Source organism: Mus caroli, unplaced genomic scaffold (genome assembly GCF_978045245.1).
Source record: "Mus caroli unplaced genomic scaffold, Mus_caroli_1 scaffold_15, whole genome shotgun sequence".
Classification (NCBI taxonomy): domain Eukaryota; kingdom Metazoa; phylum Chordata; class Mammalia; order Rodentia; family Muridae; genus Mus; species Mus caroli.
Genome location: NW_028227270.1, coordinates 66237049 through 66262414, shown reverse-complemented (window position 1 = coordinate 66262414; position 25366 = coordinate 66237049). Strand labels below are relative to the sequence as shown.

The window sequence follows — 25366 nt, the reverse complement described above, 5'->3', positions numbered from 1 at the left end:
ACTACATGCACCCCGTGGTAGCTATGAATGTGACCGAACAAAATCAAAACTTAAACATGAAGTATTTGTGTGTGTGTGTGTGTGTGTGTGTGTTTTTAATTAATTACTTAAATTGGTATGTGCGTAAGAGCAAGTGTGTGCACTGTGTGGAGGAGGGGATTAAGCACGTGCAAAGGCACGCCAGTGGAAATCAGAGGGTAAATTTGTGGAGTTGATTCTCCTACCTTTGATGTAGGTTTGGAATGCAGGCCACCACGCTAATGTGGCAAGCCTTTCTCTGCCGAGCGTCTTTACACACAGGTTAATCGTGAACTGCAAAATAAGCTTGTAGTAACTGTGTCACTTCATCTGACTTGTCTTTCCCTTTTCAGGATCTGGGACGATGTCTGGGGAAGTGCCACCCAACATTAACATCAAGGAGCCTCGATGGGACCAGAGCACGTTCATTGGCCGAGCCAGTCACTTCTTCACGGTTACTGATCCCAGAAACATCCTTTTAACGAACGAACAGCTAGAGAATGCGAGGAAAGTGGTGCATGATTACAGGTAATGCTGGCGCTGCACGGTGCACAGTTGTGCAGTGCACAATTATGGGTAACGCTGCCAGCCGGCGCTACATTTCCCAGCTTATTGCATGATGGATTCATTGTTGTTTTCAAACTGCTTCGTGATTTTGCAGTACATGTTTCCCCCAGTAAATTGCTGCTTACCAAAACAAATGAGCAAATAGGAAGACCAAGTAGAACCACAAATAGCCAGTGTTCGTTGTAGCTGTGAGGTCTCTTTCCCTAGCATCCTGAATTCTTTTCTCTAATACCACTGTCTCAAGCATCTTTCTATCTTTGTACAGAAACAGCATCATTCAGGAAAGATTAGCAGCTGCAGCTTCCTTCCCCAGGACATTTGTAGCCCCAGCCTGCTAATCCACAGAGCCCTCCTACCCAGACTAGCTAGGCCCTCCTCTGTGCTCCACCTAATAAACACCTGAGGTTCCCGGTTGCCTGGTAGGTGCCCTCCAACACAGTGCACAGCTCCACTGGATGCCAGCTTTCCTGTATGTATGTATTGGCTCCTGATAACTAGGGTAGGGCCATGGCTGCTGAGAAACAGCCCCAGTGAGAAAGACTTTGTAGGTGTGTGTTCAGATGGGAAGGAATCTAACGGGAGTTCAGGGATGCAGATTTGAGATGCACCCCATCCCTGAGAGAGCCACGCAGGATTTTAAGAGGATGCTACCCATGCAGGGACAGTCTGTCCTCCATATTCACCAATTTCCCTGGCCTTGTCAGGGAAACCAGTTCTGGTAGAAACCTCTAGAAAAAAGTCTTCCATCGATATTCGACATGGGCAGACTTTTCTTGTGACTATTCCATGAGCAATACAGTCTAACTGTACAGGGCATTTTTATTTCTTGAGGTGTGACAGGTAATCTAGAGATGATACCAATGTATAAGAGAGAATGCAGACATGATGCTACCTGCCTGAGTCTCAGTGACTCAGAAGGCTGAGGCAGGAGACTCACCTAGCCAGTGTGTAAGATAAGCTTGAGCAATGTTGTAAGATCTCATCTCAAAAATAAATGAGGAACATTTGGAATGAAATACAAATAAACAAATATCAAGCATTCTATAGACAGTACCCTAATCTCAGAATTTGTATGCTTAGGGACAGCTAATTCAGCAGTAGACTTATTTTTCTATAAAAGACCGGATAAGGAATATTTTAGGGACTGGAGAGGGGCTAACATTTAAGACTTAGCACTCCTGATCTTGCAGAGGACTTGGGTTCAGCTCTCAACACCCATGTGGCAGTTCACAGCTGCCTGTATGTCCACTTTTAGGGGATCTGATGCCTTCTTCTGGGTCCAAAGACCCAGGCACGTATGTAGTACACATACATGCCTGCTATTATACACATAAAATGTTTTGAAAGAATAAGTACTTCAGGCTTTGTATACCTCAAGGAGTCTCAGTCACATAATAATTTTGTTAACTTTTTATAATCCTTTTAAAATGTAAGACCCCTGTGATCCAAGGGGCATCCAGGCATGGACACTACTTGGCTGACTTCTGCTCTAGGGAAAAGCCAATCAGATACAGGGAATCGGACCATCAGGGGTGCCGCACCTGAACATTCCAGGAATAGCGCACCTCAGGCTAGGCAGTTAGAAAGGGACCAGTAAAGAGTAAGTCTGCAGTATGTCAAGAGAGGAAGGAAGGAAGGGGTTAAAAGGAACACAGCAAGAGCCTAGGAACTAAACCTGATGTGCCTTACATGCCTGCTGATAGAAACCAGCCAACTAGTAGTAAGACTAAGCAACGATACATTCCTACCCAAGAGCAAAAGGCGAAAGGTGTAGGTAGCTTTTGCTGCCACAGCCTGCAGCTCGGGTCCTGGAATCCTGAATGAGGCAGAGAGGGAAGGAAGAAAAGACAGACACACGCATACAGGAAAGCTGGCATCCAGTGGAGCTGTGCGCTGTGTTGGAGGGCACTTACTAGGCAACCCGGAACCTCAGGTGTTTATTAGGTGGAGCACAGAGGAGGGCCTAGCTAGTCTGGGTAGGAGGGCTCTGTGGATTAGCAGGCTGGGGCTGCAAATGTCCTGGGGAAGGAAGCTGCAGCTGCTAATCTTTGCACACTGATCACTCATACTTAGACTCACCCTTGGCCATCTCCCCTGAGCCTGGCCCATATGGGGATCTGACTTTGTCAGTTTCTCATGATCTGAGGCCTGGCCTTTGTTGTAGACATTCTCCCAGGGGAATTCCTCCACCTCCTACAAACTCAGACTCACGTGCAAAGGATAAAAGTCATAGGAACATTTAATATTTTACATGGCTGTTGCATTAGCAAGATTTCCTCATTTCTAAATAATCTTGGATGTGGGTAGAATTCTATTATGAAAGCTTATTCCTACATCTTTTCTAAGTGGAAAAGGTAGGACAGTTAAAATCCCAACATTAGGAGAGTGATTTTTTTTAAAGCTCTCTTTTTTTAAAAAAGTAATCTGTAGTGTTTAGAGGATGGGTCTGAGTCACAGAAGGGTCACACTCCCTCTGAAGATTCTCAGGGAGGGTCCCCCTTGTCTCTGGGAATTGCCAGCACCCCTTGGCTTGTAGATATGTGATTGTACTGTCTTCTCTGCTTGTACACAGACACTATTCCTTAGATTTATGACCTCTTATCCAATAGCATTTTCCTTTGGCTAATTGCATCTATAGAACCATATGCTCTTTGATGTGGACATCAACTTGGGAGTTAACCCAGTGTAGATGGTTTGGAAGAATGTTATGTAAACAGGTGGAGAAGTATTTACAGACTATTATTGAATAAAGACCCTGGTTAGTGAGCATCTGGTTTGGTATCATATCTTAAACACCTTGAAAGACTGTATATGCCCAAATGTTGCCAATGGCAAACAGTATATACGCTCTGGGCAATTTCATAGCTCCACTAAATTTGAATATTTTCTAAATGTCTGACAATGAGCATTTCATTGATGATAAAATATGACAAATTGTGCACCAAGCCCTTTATTTGCACCAAAGGGTCCCTAACCTGTTCACCAACTACAGGTTTGAAATAAAGCAATAGCGAGCGTTGAGAGCCATCATGTTGGTCTGACAGCTAAAAATGGTTCAGAGTCTGCCAAATTCAGATGGCACTTTTAACATGTCATTTAAAACAATGAATATCTTCAAGTTGAACACTGCTTGGTAGACATGTTACTTTCTGTTATTTTCCAAGTTATGGATAATTGAGGTGAGTGGGTTTGAGGAGTTTGCTGTAGTTGTTTTTTTGTTCTTATGCTCTAGGCTGCGAGCGTGGGTCAGGGATAGCATGCATGCTAAGTATGTGTGAGGCGTTGGGTTCAGTCCCTAGTACCCAGAACATAGAAGTATTTTAAAAAACAATAATTACAGCCCATGCTCTAACAGGCCTGCCAGGTCCCGTAGGCATAGTAAAATCGAGCAAACCATGTAGTTCATGGTCTGCGATGCCCGAAAGGAGCAGCAGTTGCTGGACCGGTTGTTGTCATCTTCTAGGCAAGGAATCGTTCCTGCCGGCCTCACGGAAAATGAGCTATGGAGAGCGAAGTACGCGTATGACTCGGCCTTCCATCCTGACACCGGTGAAAAGATGACTCTGATAGGAAGAATGTCAGCTCAGGTCCCGATGAACATGACCATCACGGGCTGCATGATGACCTTCTACCGGTACGTTACAGCAGGGTGCGCGTCGCGGGTTAGTCAGTGCGCTATTGCGGTCGTTCAAAGAATATTTTAATATGAGTTCTACCGAAATAAAATGCCACACTGATTATGTTAACAAGAAGGATGAATTCATCCCTATGGTATGTCAGAGTATGTTGTACCACATAAATACAGTCAGTAAAAAAAAAAAAAAAAAATGAAAGAGGATATAGGTCAGGCGAGATGGCGCTTCGAGTAAAAGAGCTTGTCACCAAGCCTGAACACATGGTTCGACTCCCGGGAACCACTTAGTGGATGGAACAAGCCAAATTGTTATTCATTCTCTGACTCCACGTGTGTACATGCACACATGCATACAAAATAAATAAAAATTCAAATTAAAAACTTTAAAATAAAATAGAACCTATGACAGCTGGAAATACGGTGGAGGTGGATAGAGAGGTTCAGCCCTGGAGCTACAGCTCTTGGGAGACTAAGACAGGGTTTTGAGTGTGAGAACAGCCTGGTAATACAGCTAGCAACTGTCTCAAACAACAACAACAACAAAAGTAACTACTAAGATAAGATGAGGCATCATTTCATCTTCACTTCTTCTCTAAGTGAATGGTACCATTCTCTTCAGCAGCCTTTAGCATGATGTATATAAATGAACACCTGTTTTATCTAGCCACGGAGGCTCAGACCTGGAATCCCAGCACACAGGAGACTCAGGCACTCAGAGGCCATGAGTTTGACTTTGTTCCTGGCAAACAAGATAAGATTAAATAATTATGATAATAATAAATAACACAATTCCTTTTATTTAAATGCATGTTTTGCCTCAAATGATGCAAAATCAGGAACCAGAGAAGTGGCTCCGTGGCTAAGAGCTTTCACTGGCTGCTCTTGCAGAGAACCCTAGCTCAGTTCCTAGCACTGCATGTCAGCTCACAACTGTCTGTAATTTCAGTTTCAAGAGACCATCACCTTCTAGCAGGCACTGTACATACACGGTGCACACACATACATGCAGGCAAAAACACTCATAACACCTAAGATTAGAAATAAAGCTTTTTAAAAAAGATATTAAATAATACCTTTGTTTAAAAGGAAGGTGACATTTCCCCTAAGTCTGAAGGTCTTAAGAAAATGAGATAGGCTGGGCAATGGTGGCGCACACCTTTAATCCCAGCATTTGGGAAGCAGAGGCAGGTGGATTTCTGAGTTCGGGGCAGCCTGGTCTACAGAGTGAGTTCCAGGACAGCCAGGGCTACACAGAGAAACCCTGTCTCGGAAAACCAAAAAAAAAGAAAGAAAGAAAGAAAGAAAAGTTAAAAAAAAATGAGATAGGAAAAAAAGAGTCTAGAAACAAATTCTGCTTTCTCTCTGTAGATGCAGAAGTGTTTAGGCACAGTGATAGACAATGATACAGCATCCTCGTGCATTAAACCGGTAAGCAGAGCCAAGCCTGCTTTGCTTGCAAATAGTTTTGTTTTACCCAAGAGAAGAAATCTTCCATTTATTATCTACTCTGTACCAGGTTTTGCATAAAATTTATTTATTTATTTATTTATTTATAATTTATTTAATTTGTGATAGGTGTCCTATATAATCTTTTTGTCAACTCAACACAAGCTAACATCATTTGGGAAAGGAGACTTTCAAGTAAGAAAAATCTTACCATAAAACTGACCTGTAGGCAAGTCTGTTAGGCATTCTCTTGATTAATAATTGATATGGGAGAGACCAGCTCACAGTGGGTAATGCCACCCCTGCGCTGGGAAACAGACTGAGAAAGCCATGAGAACAAGCCAGAAAGCAGCACTCCTCCATGGTCTCTCCATCAACTCCTGCCCCCAGGTCCCTGCCTTAAGTTTCTGCCCTGACTTCCTTCAGTGATGGACTATAACGTGCAAGTATAAGCTGAGCAAACCCTTTCCTCCCCAAGTGGCTTTTAGTCATGATGTTCACCACAGCAATTGAAACCCAAAGACAGGAGCCTTGTGAGCTTGATGGTAAGGAAACAGAGTGTCAAGGTAGACCTGTGGCCCTACATCTGTAGCCCAGGCTATCTCCCTGCATTGTGCCTTTCCTTGCTGATAGTTGATGGTTAACATCTCTTTAAGAAATAAGGGATGCTCACTGGTGCTAGTGGTATGTGACAACTCTGCTGTGTTTTAGGACCACACCGGCTGTGCTCTTCTGGCAGTGGATAAACCAGTCCTTCAATGCCGTGGTCAACTACACCAACAGAAGCGGTGACGCTCCCCTCACTGTGAAGTAAGGCTATGGGGCTGACCTGTCCTCCATGAGCCCCTGCTCCTTGTGTAGCAATGCACTTATACACACTGCTTGCTCATGCAATGTCTCTCCTCCTCTCTCTCTCGAACTGTCTGCTGTTGCCTGCCTCCTCTGACGTCGATTGTGCCATTCGTTGTGTAGTGCTGTGTAATGCTGTGTGGCTTATACCCCAAGCTCAGGACCCTGCAGAATGCCAACTGGCAGCCCTCAGCCCTGCCTCTGTTAAATAATTCCCTCTGGGCTACATGAGTCAAAGCCCCCTGCCTCAAAACAAAATGAAGGGACTTTGTAGTTGTGTGACCTTTCTAGATGCTTTGCTTTAAAAAGCGCCTCATTTCTGGACTTATGAATTTGTCTCCTGTCTAAGAAGATTGCAGGGGAGTGGAGGGGGGGACAAACTGAGATTGAATAAATAAAACTATAGATATCACTTGCACTATATTTGAAAGAGAAATCGTTTTCCTGTTTTATTTTTGAAAATTGCCTTTGACTCTTAATACTTTGATATCATCAAACGAAGCAAGGGACACGGAAACCTGCCACCCAGTGGGGTTTCTCACAATGAGCAGAATGGGTCAGGCTCAGCTGCACATTAGAGATAAGCTTGGACTCTTTTTATACAGTGAGGTAACGTTGTAAGAATGGCAGAGCTGCCCTTGGCTTTCTGTGCGTCCCTTAATATTTTGAGTAACAATTTTGATTTGTGCAAATGTGCCTCAGACACTGCCCAGAGGCTCTCCTGTGTCCATGGCTTTCCACACCCTCTCAGCCCTGCTCCTTCCTCACTTTCCATGCGCCTCAGCTGCATGTCTGCTTGTTGGGGTTGTAGCCCAGTTTTAGGGATGTGTTTGCTTTGTCTTTGGATGCTCACACTGACGGAGTGAGCCCAGATTTTGCTCTGCAGACTCTTGGTTTCTTATCGTTCATTTCTGTCTCCCCAGTTTCTTCCGGTCATAGTTCATGATCCCCCCAATGTATACCTGTCATTTACCAGTGTCTTTTTTCTTTCCAGTGAGCTGGGAACGGCTTATGTTTCTGCAACCACTGGCGCTGTGGCAACGGCCCTTGGACTCAATGCCTTAACCAAGGTACTTTAGCTTTGTTTCCATGGTAAAGTGTCTCAACCTGTCCTCACCTGTCACTCTGGGTGCCTCTGTCGTGTCTCAAGATTTCTAGTCACTTGGCTTGTTTGTAGCCATCTTCAACCGCATATTTTAATTGTATCTTCTAGTGGCTCAAGGAAGGGTTGTAATTAGAAGCATCATCCAAGACTGGTGTGTTCCCAGCTCTGAGGATTAACTATCAAATGCCTTTTCTAAAAAGCCCTTCTGAGACTGGAATGGGAGTCGGGGGATGTGCCTTGAAGAGGTAGAGCTACTATCTCAAATCAAAGTCTGTGTGCTTTCAGCACCTGAACTAAGCTATCAAAGTGTCTGAGATGGATAGATTGTCTCTGTATGTCCTTGCCAGAGATACAGAAATACTTCTAAGAGTTTGAGGGCCTCTTAGCCTGGCTCTATCCAGCCAGGACTGCGGTGTTTTTAGGAGGATATAAGCATTTCCATTCAACCACCCAGGAAAGTTAAGACGGCACTTCTGGAATTATCTTTCCTACAGCGTGTCTCGCCACTGATAGGACGTTTTGTTCCCTTCGCTGCTGTAGCTGCTGCTAACTGCATTAACATCCCTCTGATGAGACAAAGGTAAGATGAAATATGTGCACTGGGCAAGACAATAGAGTTTAGAAAGGACGTGAATTCTGAGCTCTGCTTTGAAATACTCTGGAATGGCTGGCCCGTTGGGTTCTCACTTACTGAAGTGGGCCAAAGCAGAGATGTGTCTCTAGCCTACACCCTCTGCAAAGAGAGAATTCTGTATGATCGAGACCAGAGAGAAAAACCAAGCGTTCCTTGAGTTTTCCTTGGAATTTTCTTATGCAGTTTAAGGTGATTTCAGTCTCTTAGAATGGATAGGAATAAAAGGAGAAAAAAAGAGTGTGCATTGTGGATAGATAACAAAAACCAAAGCAATAACAGGAGTTGGGCTCCCATCGTTAGGATCCGAAGCTAATGAATATCCAACAGGGCTGTGTTGCAGTGACTTCACTGCTTGAGTTCACTCAAAAACAGTATGTACTGTATCTATTTCTGATTTAGAAAGTTGTTCAAATCTGTACAGGAACATAGAAATCAACCTCACCCTTGAGCTGGCATATCCACCCCTCAAATCCTATCATTATTGAAAGGTACATCCTTGAGGGTTGAGGGGGGTACTTGTGTTATTTTCCCTTCCTGTCTATCACGGGAGGCTTGAACCTGTTCGTGGTATTTAAAAATAGGCTTATCAGTGCCAAAAAATGACACTTGAGTGGGAAACTGGGTGAAGGAGGCACTTGATCTCTCTCAACAGAGTCCTCCTTCGGGATGCTCCCCGAAGGCATCTGTGAATCCCTGTGTGTGTGTGTGTTCCACCCTTCAGGGAGCTCAAGGTTGGTATTCCTGTCACTGATGAAAATGGCACTCGTTTGGGAGAATCGACCAACGCAGCAAAGCAAGCCATCACGCAGGTGGTCATTTCCAGGATCCTTATGGCAGCCCCGGGCATGGGTGAGTGAGCTTGGTGGTCCTGCCTTGTAGTTCATTCCAAGCTTTTATGTGTCGGTAAACGGAACAGCAAACACAATTCCCCTTTGTGAAAATGACTAGCCAGGAATGACTAAATAAAATACACTCTACAAATGCTTGGGGCTTTCAAAAGTGTCCCAGATATTGGATTTGTTTGGGTTTTGGAACATTTACACATATATAACCAGCTTTCTTGAGGATAAGGCCCAAAGTTAAATTTGAAGTTTATTGATGATCCACACACATCTTATATGTGTGGCCTACGCGTACAATAATAATTTCATGCAATGTTGCTAATGGTTTCAAAATATTATAGGTGTGTGTCCCAACTGATGTGTTGTGTGACTTGAGAGTGGCTGAGGACATCATTTGGTTCTCAACAAGTTTCTGATTTGGGAAGATTTCAGAGCGGAGAGCTAAGGAAGGAGGATGGTAGGGATAGAAGAAGCAAGGCCGGCAGGCGAGGGACCGGGAAGACATGGTGAATCAGAGGTCCAGCGGGCATCAGCGGGGAGGCAGGAGCTTGTCAAGTGTGTGGCAAAGTCAGGTGCAGCTGGAGGAGAGAGAGGGCTTTATGAAGCCTCAAAGACTGGAGTCAGCTCCTGGGGCCAACCCTGGGGTTAGGTACTGGGACATTCCAAGCTCTGAGCAGTGGAGGACCATGCCCAGTTTTGAACATGGTAATTATGTGAATGTGGGTGCTGTGTGAGACTGGGTTAAAGGGGTGATGCAGGGGTGAGTGGAGACTGTTCGGGAGGCTGTCTCAGCACCACAGGAAGCAAGTCATGGTCACGCTGAGGACAGCTTTTAGAAAATGTGTGCCTGACCGCTAGTCTGGTAGCTATATGGTGTGGGGTCAGCATGCAGTGAGCAAACATCTGGGTCATAGTAAGACCCTTTGAGGGGCTGGAGAGATGGCTCAGTGGGTAAGAGCACCCGACTGCTCTTCCAAAGGTCCGAAGTTCAAATCCCAGCAACCACATGGTGGCTCACAACCACCAGTAATGAGATCTGATGCCCTCTTCTGGTGCGTCTGAAGACAGCTACAGTGTACTTACATATAATAAATAAATAAAATAAATCTTAAAAAAAAAAAAAAGACCCTTTGAGAATGTCCAGTCTACCCAGTGGGCTGCTCAGAGGGGCTAGAGAAGGTACTCAGACACTGAGAATCACATGGCCTGGGAGTGACAGCATTCTCTGCAGGAAAAACAAAGGAAGAGAGAGAGAGCCAGGAGTTAATGTGCCTGTACTTCGTCACCTAACCTCGGCTATTAGGAGACGCTCTTGCATGATGCGTGACTGTCAGCTGCTGCCTGGCTTGCATGCTGATTTGTTTGACTGTTGTCACGTGATACACTGAGCTGGCTAGTTTGAATGAGCAACAGAAGTTGAAGAGAAGTATAGGAAGTAAAACTGAGGAATTTTTGCACTTGACCCTGTGTGTCTGCAGCTCAGCATCCAAAGAGCCAACCAACCTTCCAAAAGGAAAAGACTTGTGCATTGAACACACTCAGGCTTTCTTGTTATCCCTCAATGATACAATGTAACTATTTGCACATCATTTATGTTATACTATGTGTTGCAAGTCACCTAGAGATGACCGCAGCTGTGAAGGCGGAATATCCACACACTGTGTACCTATAAGGAGTCCCGGAGCCAGTCCCCTGTAGATACTGAGAGACAAGCAATGCTGCATTTCAGCTAACTAGGGGAGATCACCTTTGTCTAACTGTACAGAAGAACCCCTCTGTACTCTAGCAGGATGCCAGTGTGGTCTGTGAAGGTATCTAGGAAACTACAGTCCCACAACATACAGAGACTCTAATCCAATCAGTAAACCTAAATTTAATCATCTAAAGATTGCTCCAGGAGATTCCATTCTGCCAATGTAAAACTAGCCTAAAAGGGACCCAGCTTTCTATCGGATAGTTGCGGGAAAGTCAGCTGAAAACAGGCAGTAAGTGCAGATTTAAGTGGCTCTGTCTTTATTACAGCAATCCCTCCGTTTATCATGAACACCTTGGAGAAGAAAGCCTTTTTAAAGGTAAGGCAAGTTCTTCTGTTTTTTTATGAGCCCTTTTCTTTCTTTTCTTTTCTCTTCTATGTTTCTTTGTTTGTTTGTTTGTTTGTCTGTCTGTCTGTTTTGTTTTGTTTTGTTTTGTTTTGTTTTTGAGACAGGGTTTCTCTACATAGTCCTGGCTGTCCTAGAACTCACTATGTAGACCCTGCTAACTTTGCGGGGTCTACATAGAGATTTACCTACAACTGCCTCCCAAGCGCTGGGATTAAAGTTGTGTTGCCATCCCAGCTGGCAGTGAGTGCCTGTGCTTCCTTCCTGGGCCAAGACAGATTACCTTATCTTTCCATGATGTGGCTGGCGAGAAATGAAGCCAGGCTTGGGCTGGAGCAGCCTCAGCAAGACTGAGGCTGTGACAAGTTTATTTAGTGCAACCAGACTTTGCATACCTTTGATCAGAAACAGAATACAGTGAAAACTGCCAGGATTGATACAGTTGTAGTTCCAGGATGCAATGGTGTTTGCAAGCGATAGAGAGTACACAAGATTAATGTCTAAACTGTCCTGTCCAGCTTCCATGCTTCCTTGACTTCTAAGGGAACAAAGAAACACAACGCTTCACTACCTGAAGGCACACAGTGCCCCAGGAGCCTCAGACTCTAACCTGAAAATATACAGTGCATGCCTCTCAAGGCAGCTAGGCCAGACCAACTTTGTGATTTCCTACAAGTGTCTCTTAGAAAGTTACAAAGTTGCTTCCAAGTGACAGTTTGAAGGTCAGTTTCCCTTGAAAAGTTACAAAGTTGCTTCTGAGACGGTCTCTCTAAGCTGCTGGGGTGAGGCTGGCCATCCCATCATCTGCTGCATGCCTAACTGGATAAAACTGGGATGATGGCAGGGGCTTTGGAATTTGGGAAGTTACACTGGAAATGGAAAGCAAGCTCTGGAGAGCTAGCTTCATGGATCATTGAATTTAGTATTCCTCTTTGGTGGTCATCTCTAAAAGTTTATTAATCTGCTGACTGTTTGCCCTGACGGCCTGGAAATCTCACACAAGGAAGTGCCCACTGCTGTGCGTCTTCTCTATCTATGCCCTCCAGAGTGTGTTTTAGAGGTTCAAGGATTAGCCCAGTTGGGATGGCTCTTGCGTATGATGCTGTGTGCAGAGACATACTCAGCAGCAGAGGTCCTGGCCCTCTCTGGAGCTCTCTTGGGATGAATCATTTGAGTCTTAAAAGCAGAACTGTGAAAACAAGGGAGAGCCATGCCTAAAAGTTCAGAAAAGGGATGCTGCCTCAGACCAGTTGCTTCTGGATAAGATCATTATGTGTATTCGTAAGTGCATTTACTCCATTTGGGCACCGAGGGAAAGGAAGTCCATGTGATGGCTGGATGCTTCATAAACACTTTCTCTGTGTAAGCCAAGAACACACGCTGGGAAGAGACAGCGTGAGCACCTCACAGGGTCCCTGTAAGGAAAAGGAACTCTCAGCCCTGTTCTTAGAACCTCTGGGGACGTGGAGAATTAAAACCCCCAAGCTATACTCTCTGAAACATCAAGGCTCTGTCACTCTAACCTGGCAATATGCAGTAGTGTCAGAGTCACTGGATACTGACAAAATGTCTCTTCACTCCTGGAGCATTGTCAGAGGGAATCCTCCTGCTTCTCCGAAAAGCCGTACCTGGGAGGCTGCTGGCGGCCTTAGCCTCAAGTTAACAAAAAGGCTAAAGCAGTAGCTCATACTTGAGCAGCGCGCCTGTCAGTGGATCCCTTAGGTCTCAGTTACCCACAGTCCAGGAAAACTAAATGGGAAATTCCACGAACCAGCAATGTGTCTAAATGCGTTTTAAATTGTGAACCTTTCTGAATGGTCCTCTGCATCCTGTCTAGAGTGTAAATCGGCCTTTTGTGCAGGTTGTCCACGCTGTTCACGTTATCTGCCTGTTAAGCACTCAGCAGCCGCCTCTCTGTTCATGTCAGCTACCATGGTTTCATAGTGCTTGTTTCTGAGTATCCCTTAATTATTCAGTAATGGCTCCAAAAGGCAGGTAGTGATCCTGGCAGTTTCATGATACTATTTTGTAATAATTCTTAGTCTTAGAACTAATAATTGTGTGATTAGCTACTGCCAATATTGTTATTATTAGCTCAGTAGCTCTGATTTATGTTAAATGTGGTCATAGGAGACTGTCTAAATGGAAACATGCTACATCCCAGGGTTGGCACTATCCAAGGTTCCAGGCAACCCCTTGTGGGCTTGGGTAAGGGGAGTTGGCATATAGAACAAAATGCCATTGAGTCCTCTCTTGACATTTAACCTACTTCAGTAAATTATTTTGAGGATACATGAAAAGAATTTACTAAGCCGGGCGTGGTGGCGCACGCCTTTAATCCCAGCACTCAGGAGGCAGAGGCAGGCGGATTTCTGAGTTCGAGGCCAGCCTGGTCTACAAAGTGAGTGCCAGGACAGCCAGGGCTACACAGAGAAACCCTGTCTCGAAAAACCAAAAAAAAAAAAAAAAAAAAAAAAAAAAGAATTTACTAAAGTCTTTTTCTAGTACAAGTTTAAGAACAGCTCTCTTTGATAGTTTATAGTAAGCAACGCAAAACTCCTATCTATAAACTACCGAATGATGGCATCATATGCAGTTTGCCCGTCAGAAATCTCCATGGCTTTCAGATAATCTAAAAACAAATCCACATGCCCTTCTCTGTTGTTCTCTGCTTGAGGTAGAGGAGCAGATTCAGACTCTGAGGTAGTGAGGTGGTGAGGGAGCCTCCCGACAGATCCACACAGTAGACATGGAGTCAGTATCCTGAGCTCTCGATCTGGAAGGCACCAGGTCTTCATCATCTGCACTGAGGATGTACGTTGACCCAATCAGCCTTTTAGCTCTCTTGGTCCTATCTTAAGGCATTGGCATAAATAAGTCTAAAAATAACAGAGAATTGAGAACATTTTTAAATAAGGCAAATATCCCTTCCAGCCAAGGCAAGTGATATCAACCTTTAAAAGCAAGGCTAGGCCTGGAGACGTGGCCTAGTGGTTAAGACTGCTCTTGTTGAGAACTCACCTCCTTCTCCCAAGCACCCACATCCTTTAACCCCAGCTCCAGGAGATGCAATGCCCTCTTCTGACCTCTTGTGGCATCTACATTCATGTACATATACCCATATACAGACACGACACAAACATGTTTAAAAATCGTGTGTGTGTGTGTGTGTGTGTGTGTGTGTGTGTGTAAGTGTGGCTAGATCTCTTGACTATTGTTATCTCTGTTCATTTTTTTGGTATAAAAGTTAAAGCTTTTGCAAGAAAAGAATAGTCAATGCTAGGTCATGGTCATCATGATTTTGGGTCACTATGGAAAGTTTGCAGGCTGCCTTCAATAGCAGAATCACTCCGTGTAAGCTTTCCTGGAATCACCCATACCCAGTGAGCAGTAAACGCCTACACTGCAGTTATATAGGGTCACCCACAGTCCAAACATATTAAACGGGAGACTCCACAGACAGACAATGTGTAATGCACAGCTTGACAGTGGCGCAGAGGCTGAGAATCTCGTCACTTTTAGAAAGGACATTATTCAGAAGAGTCTGACTCCAGCTGAGGACACAGAGCACGCTGGCTGCCAATGTGTATCTGATATCATGGCTCGGGATTGCATCCGTTCATAAGAAAGTGTGCGTCTTTTTGATGGAGGACAAATGGCCATGGGGGGTGAGGGGAACCCAAGACAGGAAGTCAGTTCTTTGGAATTCCAATTCACTTATCCTTTTGAACTCTTGGGGTCTCGGTGGTGGAACAGTTACCATGGTAACTCTAATCTTACCATGGCAGGCACTGGACAGAAGATCCAGTTAGTCATATAGCACATTTTTCTGGCTGTGATAGACAAAGTTCCTGGGTGTATACATCCTGACAGTTTCTTGCAAGAAAGACATTAGATGAAACAAGTGCTCTGCTCCCCAGAGCTATACTGTCCACATCGCCCACATCATCCTACATTTCTACATTTTTAAAAAGACATACATGTCACGGTCTTATCCCACCTCGCCCTTTTTAATTTTTAAAAATGTATTGTTATGTATGTATATATGGTGGTGGGCATACATGTGGAAACCTGAGGGTAGCTTTTGGAATTGCTTCTCTTTCTATCTTTATGTCGGCACCTGGGATTGAACTCAGGATACCAGGCTTACACAGTGAGCATCTTTACCCACTGAGCCATCGCTTCCCTCCACCCATCTTACTTTATAGGTTGCGGCATGATATGTGTCCACACCCATCTGTAATTTGGAAGTATTGCACTCACTTACTCTTCCTAAGAAACCTTCATCACAATCCCCAAAAGGGCCACTGGCTTTGGAATCCTGGTGGCAAAGTGGTTCCAGATGTGGCCAGAATAGTTCCAGGTCATTTCCATGAGCCTCCATAGCTACAGCAAGTCTGGTTGTAGCTCTATTTCCAGTTCCAAGGGAACATGCTGCTTTGAAACCATCAAAGCCAAGTGTTCTTGAAAGAACCACGTATGTGCAGCACTCCCAAGTTCAAAGTTGACCCACACATACCCACCACTCCCAGGTTCAAAGGTGAAGTTCTCCTTCGGTATCATCTTTGCACTTGGGGCTTGTTTAATAGTGTGACCATTATGCAAGCTTACACTGGGGCAGAATACATGAGCGTTCCTATTTGGAGCTTGAAGCCTTTTCTCATCGTTTTTGGAAATGCAGACTTTCCTGTGATGACCAAACTCCTCTACCAACGTGAAACCGAATTGAACATTCTCAGCTATTTAAACAATTCTCGGGGAACATTCAGCATGACTCATCCTCCCCCACATCTTATCTTTTTCCAAGTGGAAGGCTGGGAAAACAAACCAGCTATGGGCGGGTGACTCATCAAAATCCCTAAACTAACCAAAAGTTCGCTGCCTAAATTACAATGTATCCTTGAATAGTTGTCTTGAAGGATAGTTCTCAGCTGCCTGGTACTTTCATTGGGAGTAAAACCGATTGGTTTGGATCCCCAATGTCAGTTTTAGAACTTTTCATTCTGGATCCTTTATATTTCTCTAATAACAGACTGCTGTTTGCTCAGTAGCTGTTGGGGATCGTTTGCTAATGGACACGAGTGTGATGTTCTTTACTTATTCATAGACAGTATTTAGTCTTGAGCCCTTTGCTGGATGCCTGTGCTAAGCAGTATTCGGTAGTAGAATCAGAGAAGCAGGGCACGGGCCTTGCTCTCAGGGCAAGATTAAGGTGCAGGACCAGAGGCCACAGCACAGGGTGACTTCAGCTTGGGGTAGCAGCGAATGCAGAGGAGCTGTGGCTGGCATAGACTCACAGAGGATCAGCTGGTGCCACATGTCCAGTAGAAGCTTTCTGAGAAGAGAACATGTGGCTTCATGGGGACTTGTGGGTGATGGGGCCACACAGAGGGAATTGATTCTACCCTGCATGCAAATTACTTCTCCACAGTTTATGTCATCTAAATGTAAGAGCTCAACTGTAAAAAGAAAACATCATTGAACAACAGCATGGGCAAAGATTTCTTCGAATACAAGATCAAAGGGGAAAAAAAACAAAAATTTAGAATATTTCAAAATATTTTTTAAATTCTGTCTTTCAAAAACTACAGAGAATGAGAGAGAAGAACCCCACACAGTGAGACCAGTAGCACAGTAACTCTTTTTGGTAAGAAAGTAAATCAAGAATTTTGTTAAGAACTTAAAACACTCCTTCAAGAAACTAACACAGTGCAGAAATAGGCAGAAGAGGTCAGCAGAAGCCTCGCTGCACACATACAAATAGCACATAGAAAATGCTTGGAATTTTTTAGTCATTGGGGAAATTCAAAGTAAAACCACATGAAATACCTATTGGAATGGCCACGATCCTGGTTGACAGTAATAAGTGCTGACGAGTCTGGGTAGAAACTGGAGCTCTCAGGGCTTGCTAGTAGCCATATAAAATAGTGCAGCGACTTTGGAAACTATGCTAGCCATTTATTCAAACATATGCTACAAAGCAATCCAGCTACTTCTAAGTGTTTCCCTAAAAGAAGTGAAAGCCAATGCCCATAAAGGAGAAAGTTTATCACACGCAACTTTGTTTATATCACCCTCAAACTGGAAACAACTCTAAAGTCAACCGGAAAGTGTATCAACCCGTTCACTGGAATACTTCTTACCTTGTCAGCAAAAAGCAAGGAAGTATTGATGCATGCAGCAGCATGAACAATTCCCAAAGTAACAACACAAAAATGTAGACACTGGATATCAAGCCCCAGACTCAGACCTGGTAATGTGTGCCTGTCATGCCAGCCAATGAGGGGTAGTGATAGGAAGACCAGGAGTTCAAGGTCACTCTTGGCTCTGTAATGAGTTTGCTTGGGCCACCCTGGACTAGATGAGACTCTTAAAAAGGGGAGGGGGTAAACTCAAACCCTCAGGAATATTAATATATAGTGAGATCAAAGCTACAACTTTACCCTGGGACAGAGACCAGGCAAGAAGAGGAATCTCTGAAGGGCATGGGTAGCACGGCAAGCATTTAAGATGATAGATGGACTCATTATTTTTAATATGGCAATGCATCGTAGCTGTGCATATAGGTGACAAATTACATTGTATACATTAATTGATTCATATTATTGATTGTGTGTCAATAACTGTAATGGAAAGGGAGCTATTAGGAGAAAGGAATTGAGACTCACATTAACATTAAAAAACGTAGCCACGTCACTCTGTATCCCAAGCTATATCAGCCTGAAGATATATATCTTCTAAACTCACGGTACTATCTTTGATTCATCTGAAGTTTTTTTGTATAATATACCCACTTTTACAGTCTGTTAAGAAAGACATGTCCCTCCCCTGAAAGATTGTGTGTATGTAGTAAAAGATCGACAATCCTCAGTTCACTCATTTCTGGGCCTCAGGCCAAATTCTCCTTGAGGAACAGGCAGGATGAGGTAGTGGAGACAGAGTCAGGAAGATGGCTGATGATGGGTTCGGTTTTGCAAGCCAGCCAGAATTTTCCAGCGTCCTTGTCACTACGAAGAACCCTCAACCTAAGCTAGCCTTCAGTTTGTGTGTCTCTATCCTGAGGTGACATACAAGTGCATTCTTTCAGATATGTCTGACTCTATTTACTTGGGCAGGCAAGAGGCCACTAGAAATGACAGTCTGGTCAGGATCAGGTTTACCCACCCTTACAGGCTCACTCAACAGTTAACCTGCTATCCCAACCCTATGGCTGGGTGCTATCCTGGGAGTCTCATGTCCAGGAGGATCTTGGGTGAGAATTTATCATCTTCCTGTGAAAATCCCTCATCAAACAGCCACTGATTTGCATAGAGGTAGGAGGACCATATGTGTTGAAATCATATAGCCCAGTGACCTGAATTTAGAATGGGTGCTAGTAAGTACCCAGACCGCCTGGCCCCAGGATGTTTCTCAAAATATATCCTGTCTTGAAGTGTCACATGACAGTAGGTTGCTTTTTTAATCTTTTGGGTTAAGGCGCCCCAGCATAGCCTATGTGGGTTGGTTTCATTTTGATGACATTTTTCTCTTCCTCTTCCTTCCCTTTCCCTCCATCCATGTTGACCTTCACCAAAGGAGTCTCCTTGGGCACGAGGGTATGCCTCCTATGCACGTGTCTCTTAACAACGGTGTGACTCAGAACTGAGGTGTCTGATTACATGCCAGTCAACTCACGGCTCTTGCAGAAACTCCTGCAGTCTTACTTAGATCACCCTGTATCCCATTGCACTTTGTGTTGTATATTTCCCTCTTTTAAAAACTAAGTATCTAACAGTTGTTTGTTTTCTGAAATACCAACCTACACCCTCATTACCCAGATGGTTAATTCTGGGAATAGTTTTAACCTACTGACAGCGGCTAAATCCAAGAAAGAATGTGCAAGCGAGTGGAATATGATGGCTGCTAGGCCCCTCTCACACTTGACCACTGTCCTGGGCTCCTGGCTTGTCTGCATCCTTACCCTTAGAGGGACTGTTATTTTATATCCTAACGAATCCTGGGCACTGCCTGCTTTCTCCACAGTTAGTCTGTAGTGGTGAGGCAGAGATTTAGTGCAAGTTCATGTCTCTTCAAGCTTGTATGTTGGGCTCCTCTGCCACCCTAGCAGCAGATAAACCGTAAGTAAATGCTAGCGCAATAACAGTTGGGCGTGGTGGCTGCTGCCTGGTCATCGCTCGTGAAGTCAAAACTAACCCGTGTGGCACTTTTATCCTGGGTCTGACTAATCCTATCTCATTGGGTCTGCTGCCATGTGGATGCTGTTTAGTCAGCAGAGGACACTGCCTTGAGGAAGCACATGAAAAGTATTCACGCTTGTGTCTTTCTCAACACAGAGGTTCCCGTGGATGAGTGCGCCAATTCAAGTCACGTTGGTTGGCTTTTGGTAAGTGGGAATTAACCTTTTAAAATATTGACTACTGTTATTTTTGTACATGTATTTATTCAATAGGGGTGTGTGTGTGTGTGTGTGTCTGTGTGTCTGTGCGTGTCTGGGCTGATCATGAGAGTCAACACAGAAATTACACATATTATATTGTCTTAGTCAGGGTTTCTATTCCTGCATAAACATCATGACTAAGAAGCAAGTTGGGGAGGAAAGGGTTTATTCAGCTTACACTTCCACGTTGCTGTTCATCACCAAAGGAAGTCAGTACTGGAACTTAAGCAGGTCAGGAAGCAGAAGCTGATGCAGAGGTCATGGAGGGATGTTACTTACTGGCTTGCTTCCCCTGGCTTGCTCAACTTGCTTTCTTATAGAACCCAGGACTATCAGCCCAGGGATGGCACCACCCACAAGGGGCCCTCCCCCCTTGATCACTAATTGAGAAAATGCCTTACAGCTGGATCTCATGGAGGCAACTGAAGCTCCTTTCTCTGTGATAACTCCAGCTTGTGTCTAGTTGACACACAAAACCAGCCAGTACATATATAATTATTTTTTATGCCTAGGGAAGGTTGGGTGATACAAGAGAAAACTTTTGAAAATAGCACCAACCCCAGGTGCCTAGAATGTGTGGCTCCAGTAATTAGAAAGATGGAAACTGTCCATACAGGAATCTATATATTTAGCTATTTAGGTGATCTCCTATAAATGCCAACTAACCCTATGGTCTTGTTACTTTTGTTTGTCATTTTGGTGATCGAACAGTCCGTATTTGTAAGGCAATCTCTCGTGCTCTAAAGAAAGGAAAGAGGTTGTTATTGAAATACATATAGAGAGAAAAGGAAACTGGAAGTGACCCCTTCACCCTGCTGACCTGCCATTTTGTTTTGTTCTTTTAGTTTGGTATTCGCCACCCCTCTGTGCTGTGCTCTGTTTCCTCAGAAGAGGTAGGTGCTGGTTTTTTGGGGGTTTTTTTGGTTTGGTTTGGTTTGGTTTGGTTTTTTTAGAATTCTTGTCAATTTTGATCCTAAAAAACAAGCTGGGTACACAGTGCAGTTATTTCATTTCAGTGGTAAGAAACTGGGACTTTAAAGGCCCCAGGCAGACCATGCCTCTGAAAAGAAGAGGCTGGAGGCTAGTTTTGGTCTGTGGGGGCCTCAAGACCCGCTCTACCCAAGTCTTGTCTGCCCCCTACTGTTGGTTACATTTGGGACCGGTTTAGCCTTTGTGAGAATCGGGTTACCTCCTGCATGGTTTCGCTTCTATAACCTTTAGCGTGGCTCGTTTCATTGGAGCCACGTGCAGGCATATCTGTAGCGTTCATCCCTGACCACAGCTCTGCTCTTCACTTGGGTAGCTGTCTATAGTCCCAGTGCCGTGGTCATCCAGGACTGTGAATGTCATTGCCATGTGCTCTTACCAGCAATGAGACATTTTCAGCTAGAAATCAGAGGTAAACAGGCTTAGCCACTGACTCCTTACAGTTCTTCGTTAGTGACGGCAATTTTCCCAAAGAGAACAGGATGCTCGGTTTTTGTAGCCAGGTGCAACCTTTCTGCTATGTGTCATGCAGCAGCCCTGGGTCTCTGAACCTGTTCGCTTTCCCTGTCCTTCCTACCTCAGGATTCCCATAATTGCCCGTGTGATAACCTTCTTCCTTCTACCTTGTCCCAGTTCCATGTCTGTGACAAGCTTGGAGGATGAGTTGCAAGCAAGCATCCAAAGGACTCATCCTGAAATACGGCGTGTGTACTTTAACAAGGGCCTGTGAAGCCAAGATCAAGCGCTGGAGGCCGGAGCCATCTGTGAGCCCCCCTAAGCCACAGCAGTGAGGAGATTTGTATGCCGGGGCATTCAAAAGCCTCTACAAGATCTTCGTTAAGAGTCAAGCTGCCGGTCAGGAGTCTGACATTTGAATCGTGTTGTGATTTACAAAAAAAAAAAAAAAAAAAAAAAAAAAAAAAAAAAAAAAAAAAAAAAAACCTTCTGGTAGATTTTAATGATGCCATTTCTCCAAAGCCCCCACTGTAAGGTTTCAAAAGCACTGGTAGGCATAGCATAGATGTTCCAGTTACACACTCAGTAAACACTGGTTATCAGTCATTGGAAAGGTTACCTGCGCAACCACCAGATTCCATTTCTACTTCTCTTCCCCAGAGGTCTCAGCAATGAATCGGGAAGACACGAAAAAGGTCTAAGACTAAATATCCAAATTATAAATACTAAGGAAACTTTGTTTCCAGTTTGGCAATGGTCCAGTCCAAAGTAGAACCTCAATTGAAAAGACTGAGGTTCAGAGCATCAACACTCCATACACCTCCCGAAGTCAGCCATAGACCGGTTTTTTTTTTTTTCAGAAGTGAAACCATTGTCCCTATATGCCTCTTTTTTCCCCCTCTTTTTTTTTTCCATCCTTGTAGAATTCTCCCTGCTTTCAGGAAGATACAAAGAAACCACATGAACTAGTCCAGCATCTGTGGACATTGTGCTATGTTCCACCTTGTTTGAAGACTGTGAAACAGTGTGGCATGCCCACATCTCTATAGTGATTTTTACATGTGATGTATTCAGTGTAGCTGAGGTCACTTTGGAAGTCTGTGGCTGTTCCATGTCCTAGGCAAGCCACTTGTTAACCCTGAGTGACAATCTTTATTAATCATTGTTAATTCAGAGATTTGTACGTGAGAAAACAACAACAACAAAATTAGAGACTAGCTAGTTTCTGTAGGTTATTTTTCCCAATAATGTTTCCAGATTGAATTTCCTCATAGAGAAAAAAAAAATTGTGTGCCTTGTGTCTGTGCTTCTCTGCTCTCTGAAAGGATGGATGGATCTGAAGTTCTCAGCCCTCCCCCCACACTGCTGGAATCTTCTGTAGAGCTGCCTGCCAAGCCACCTGAAACACAGTGGCTCCCTGTGACACTCAGGCCTCAGATGAGCCTCGCTTGCCTTCACTGCTTCTGTTTTAAACAGTGGTAAAAACCTGGCGTTCAAGGCAGAGTCCACAGGTGCTTAAAGGACACTTTCAGAAGAAGCTGAAGGCCTTGAGGTCTGCCCACCCAGCCGATCTCGGAGTCCTGGCCCCAGTGCATGTGTAGCTCTAAGAACATGAAGTAGCTGGTTGCAAGATGGACCAACTCACCAAGTGTCGGCCGAGATAGTGAGAAACGCACAGTAGACATGGAGCTGGGCTCTTTTAAATTTGTTTTGTGAAGTTTCAGCCTCTTGATGCTTTTGTATAGGAATACTCACTGTGTGGTTTAATCATGATTTATTTAAAAAAAAAAAAAAGAACAAATGAACGAAAATTGGCAATCTTTGCTGATCTTCTAAAAATACTTTTTTTTTTCCTGAAGAAAAAAAAGCCACACGAAGTGCAATAGGGTTGTGCGGCGACTCATTGATATTTCTCTGACGTGAGATAGAGTTGTGTATGTGTGACTGGCTAGCAGCTATCAGTATTAGCGAGGTCTCTTGCCGATATCAGAGTCAATGTGTCATTTCAGTTTAACTGGATGAACTGTCAAATAAAGAAATGCAGAATGAAAACAAACTGTCTCTTACTTGTCCGTGAAGAGTGCGGCTTGGGTGTTGTAACCTGTTCTGCCTTCATCTGAGTACCACAAATAAGAGTTGTAACATCTCCTGTTGGTACCTGTCCCTTAACAAATATTGTATCTCTGCTTTGGGTTGCTGGTCTTCTACCCTCTTGAACTACACAAGAGCCGGACCCCTCTCTCCACAACCAACTCAGAGACGCCCAAAGGGGACCCAAACAGTCCTCTGAAGAGTAGGGTTTTGTCCAGTATATGCATATTAGTGGTAATAATATCATTGATAACTTAGACACAGGTGTAACAGTGATAACTGACAATAAGGAGACATGAGCTATAACAATGCTCTGTTATTTAAAACACAGGGATTGTTTATTTCTGGACTTTTCCATGTAATCTTTTTTTGAATCATGTGGATAATGAGGAAAAACAAATGTACAAAGAGCCTGCTGTACGATGAGGCCACGCCCCCAGCCTCACTCAGTGTAAGTCAGAGCAGAGGCCACGCCCCCAGCCTCAGTCAGTGTAAATCTAGAAGGTACCTTAGATTTGGCTCCAGACCACAGTGAGGCTGAGGTCAGTTTGGTCGCCTGTCAGATTCTAGCCCAGGACTGGCGTTGTAAACAGAGAAACGTGCTGATTTGCAGTTGGGAAGTGAGTCGTTGATAGGACAATACAAAGCCAAGTACTGTAATTTTTTTCTCTTAATTTTATTGTGGTGGTTTGAATAAGAATGGCCCCCAAAGCTCTTGTGCTTAGTCACTAAGGAATGGCACTACCTGAGAAGGAACAGGTGTGGCCTTGTCAGAAGAAGTCTCTCACTGGGGATGGGGTCTGAGGTTTCAAAACCCATGCCAGGTGCAGCCCCCCTTCTCCCCATCCCTCCCTCCATCCCCCTCTCCCTCCCTTCCTACTGGTTGGGATCTATACAACTCTCAGCGTCTCCTCCAGCACCATGTCTGCCTGTGTGCCACCTTGCTCCTTGTGAGTTCTGGAGGTCAAGTTCTAGAGTCTTCGGCCCTAGCTGCAGGTACTTCCTGAGGCATCTGACAGTCCCCGAGCCTTGCTCACGTCTCTTCCTTGGTTTCTATTCTGTCCCTATTTTCACCCCGAGCGTTCTACTCCAGAGCATGGGTCTTAAGAGTCAGATAAACCCGGGCATTAGCGCTTGCTTTTCAGCTGGTAGAGTCCAATCACCATAAGAAATGTCTGAGACCAATCAGAAAGTGGGAGGGGTTGCTTGGCTCGTGGATTTAACAGCTCTAGTCTTCACTTAGAAAGGCCCACTGTTCTTGAGTCTCTGCAAGAGGTGCGGGCTGGCAGTGCCAGGCTAAGACTGATAAACTGACCAGGAAGTACAGCATAAAAGATAGAAGGCCCCATGGTTTCTTTCAGTAGCATGTGCCCAGTGATCCAAAGACCTCCCAACTAGACACCATGTTTTATAGGTTCCACTACCTCCCAACGGTGCCACCTGAGAGCCCAACCTTGAGAGATGGACCTTTGAAGAGTGTGTCAAACCCAAACTAGTACTATGAACAATGAGAGTATCTGTGTTTGTTTGTGTATGTGTTTCTGTCTGTGTGTAATTATGTGTGGGTTGATTATTATTTGGAGAAAGTAATTGGTGCTGCCCTTAGAGTAGCTGTAAATATTAAAGCTAACCCCCATGCAGACGTTACCATGGCTCTTGGCACATAGTAACCGTTGTGTAAATGGTTTCCTGGTGAGTATTTGCTGGAGGAGCACAGGCCATGTATTCTAGATGTCTGCATATCTTTCTGGGTAAGAAGTCAGAATCTTGAAGACTTCATCTGAGGTAACTGAAAGTATCAGGTTAAAATGGTCAAACTCCCTCAGAGTTGTACATTCTTGAATCTGACCTCAATCTACTGAGCTAGAATCAGTTTGAAAGTCCTAGCAACAGCCACATTTCTGGTGTTCCAGTGGTCAGCTGGTTGCTTTAGGGGAACCTGAGGTAGCATTTGGTCCTCTGTGATTCTGTATTTAGTATTCACAAGCTTCCATAAGGCAAGGAAGCCATTGGTGACATGCTTCAGACAAAATTAACAAGCTTACAAAGACGAAAACTTGCTATTTTACCCATTGGCATGTATCTATCACGCAGAATAATTGGTAACAACCAAGCATCTTTGTTGCCACTGGGTTCAAGCTGAGCTCTTGGCATAAACATCCTCATGTCCTGTCCAGATAAAGAAAGGAATCTTCCGTACC

General features: G+C 44.3%; 1 protein-coding gene across 4 annotated transcripts in view; it reads left to right on the top strand.

Moving 5' to 3' along the window:
• The window catches only part of Sfxn1 (sideroflexin 1), a 36776-nt gene extending 13646 nt beyond the window's left edge, over nt 1-23130 (top strand). For all 4 annotated transcript variants that reach the window (XM_021180473.3, XM_021180472.3, XM_021180471.3 and 1 more), the window contains exons 2-11: nt 372-546; nt 4049-4219; nt 6377-6475; nt 7509-7584; nt 8114-8199; nt 8975-9102; nt 11118-11167; nt 19528-19577; nt 20477-20524; nt 21252-23130. In XM_021180473.3, the coding sequence (XP_021036132.1) occupies nt 383-546; nt 4049-4219; nt 6377-6475; nt 7509-7584; nt 8114-8199; nt 8975-9102; nt 11118-11167; nt 19528-19577; nt 20477-20524; nt 21252-21348 (969 nt within the window). In that variant the 5' untranslated portion in view covers nt 372-382 and the 3' untranslated portion in view covers nt 21349-23130. The remainder of the gene's footprint in view (nt 1-371; nt 547-4048; nt 4220-6376; nt 6476-7508; nt 7585-8113; nt 8200-8974; nt 9103-11117; nt 11168-19527; nt 19578-20476; nt 20525-21251) is intronic.
• The last annotated feature ends 2236 nt before the right edge of the window (nt 23131-25366 follow it).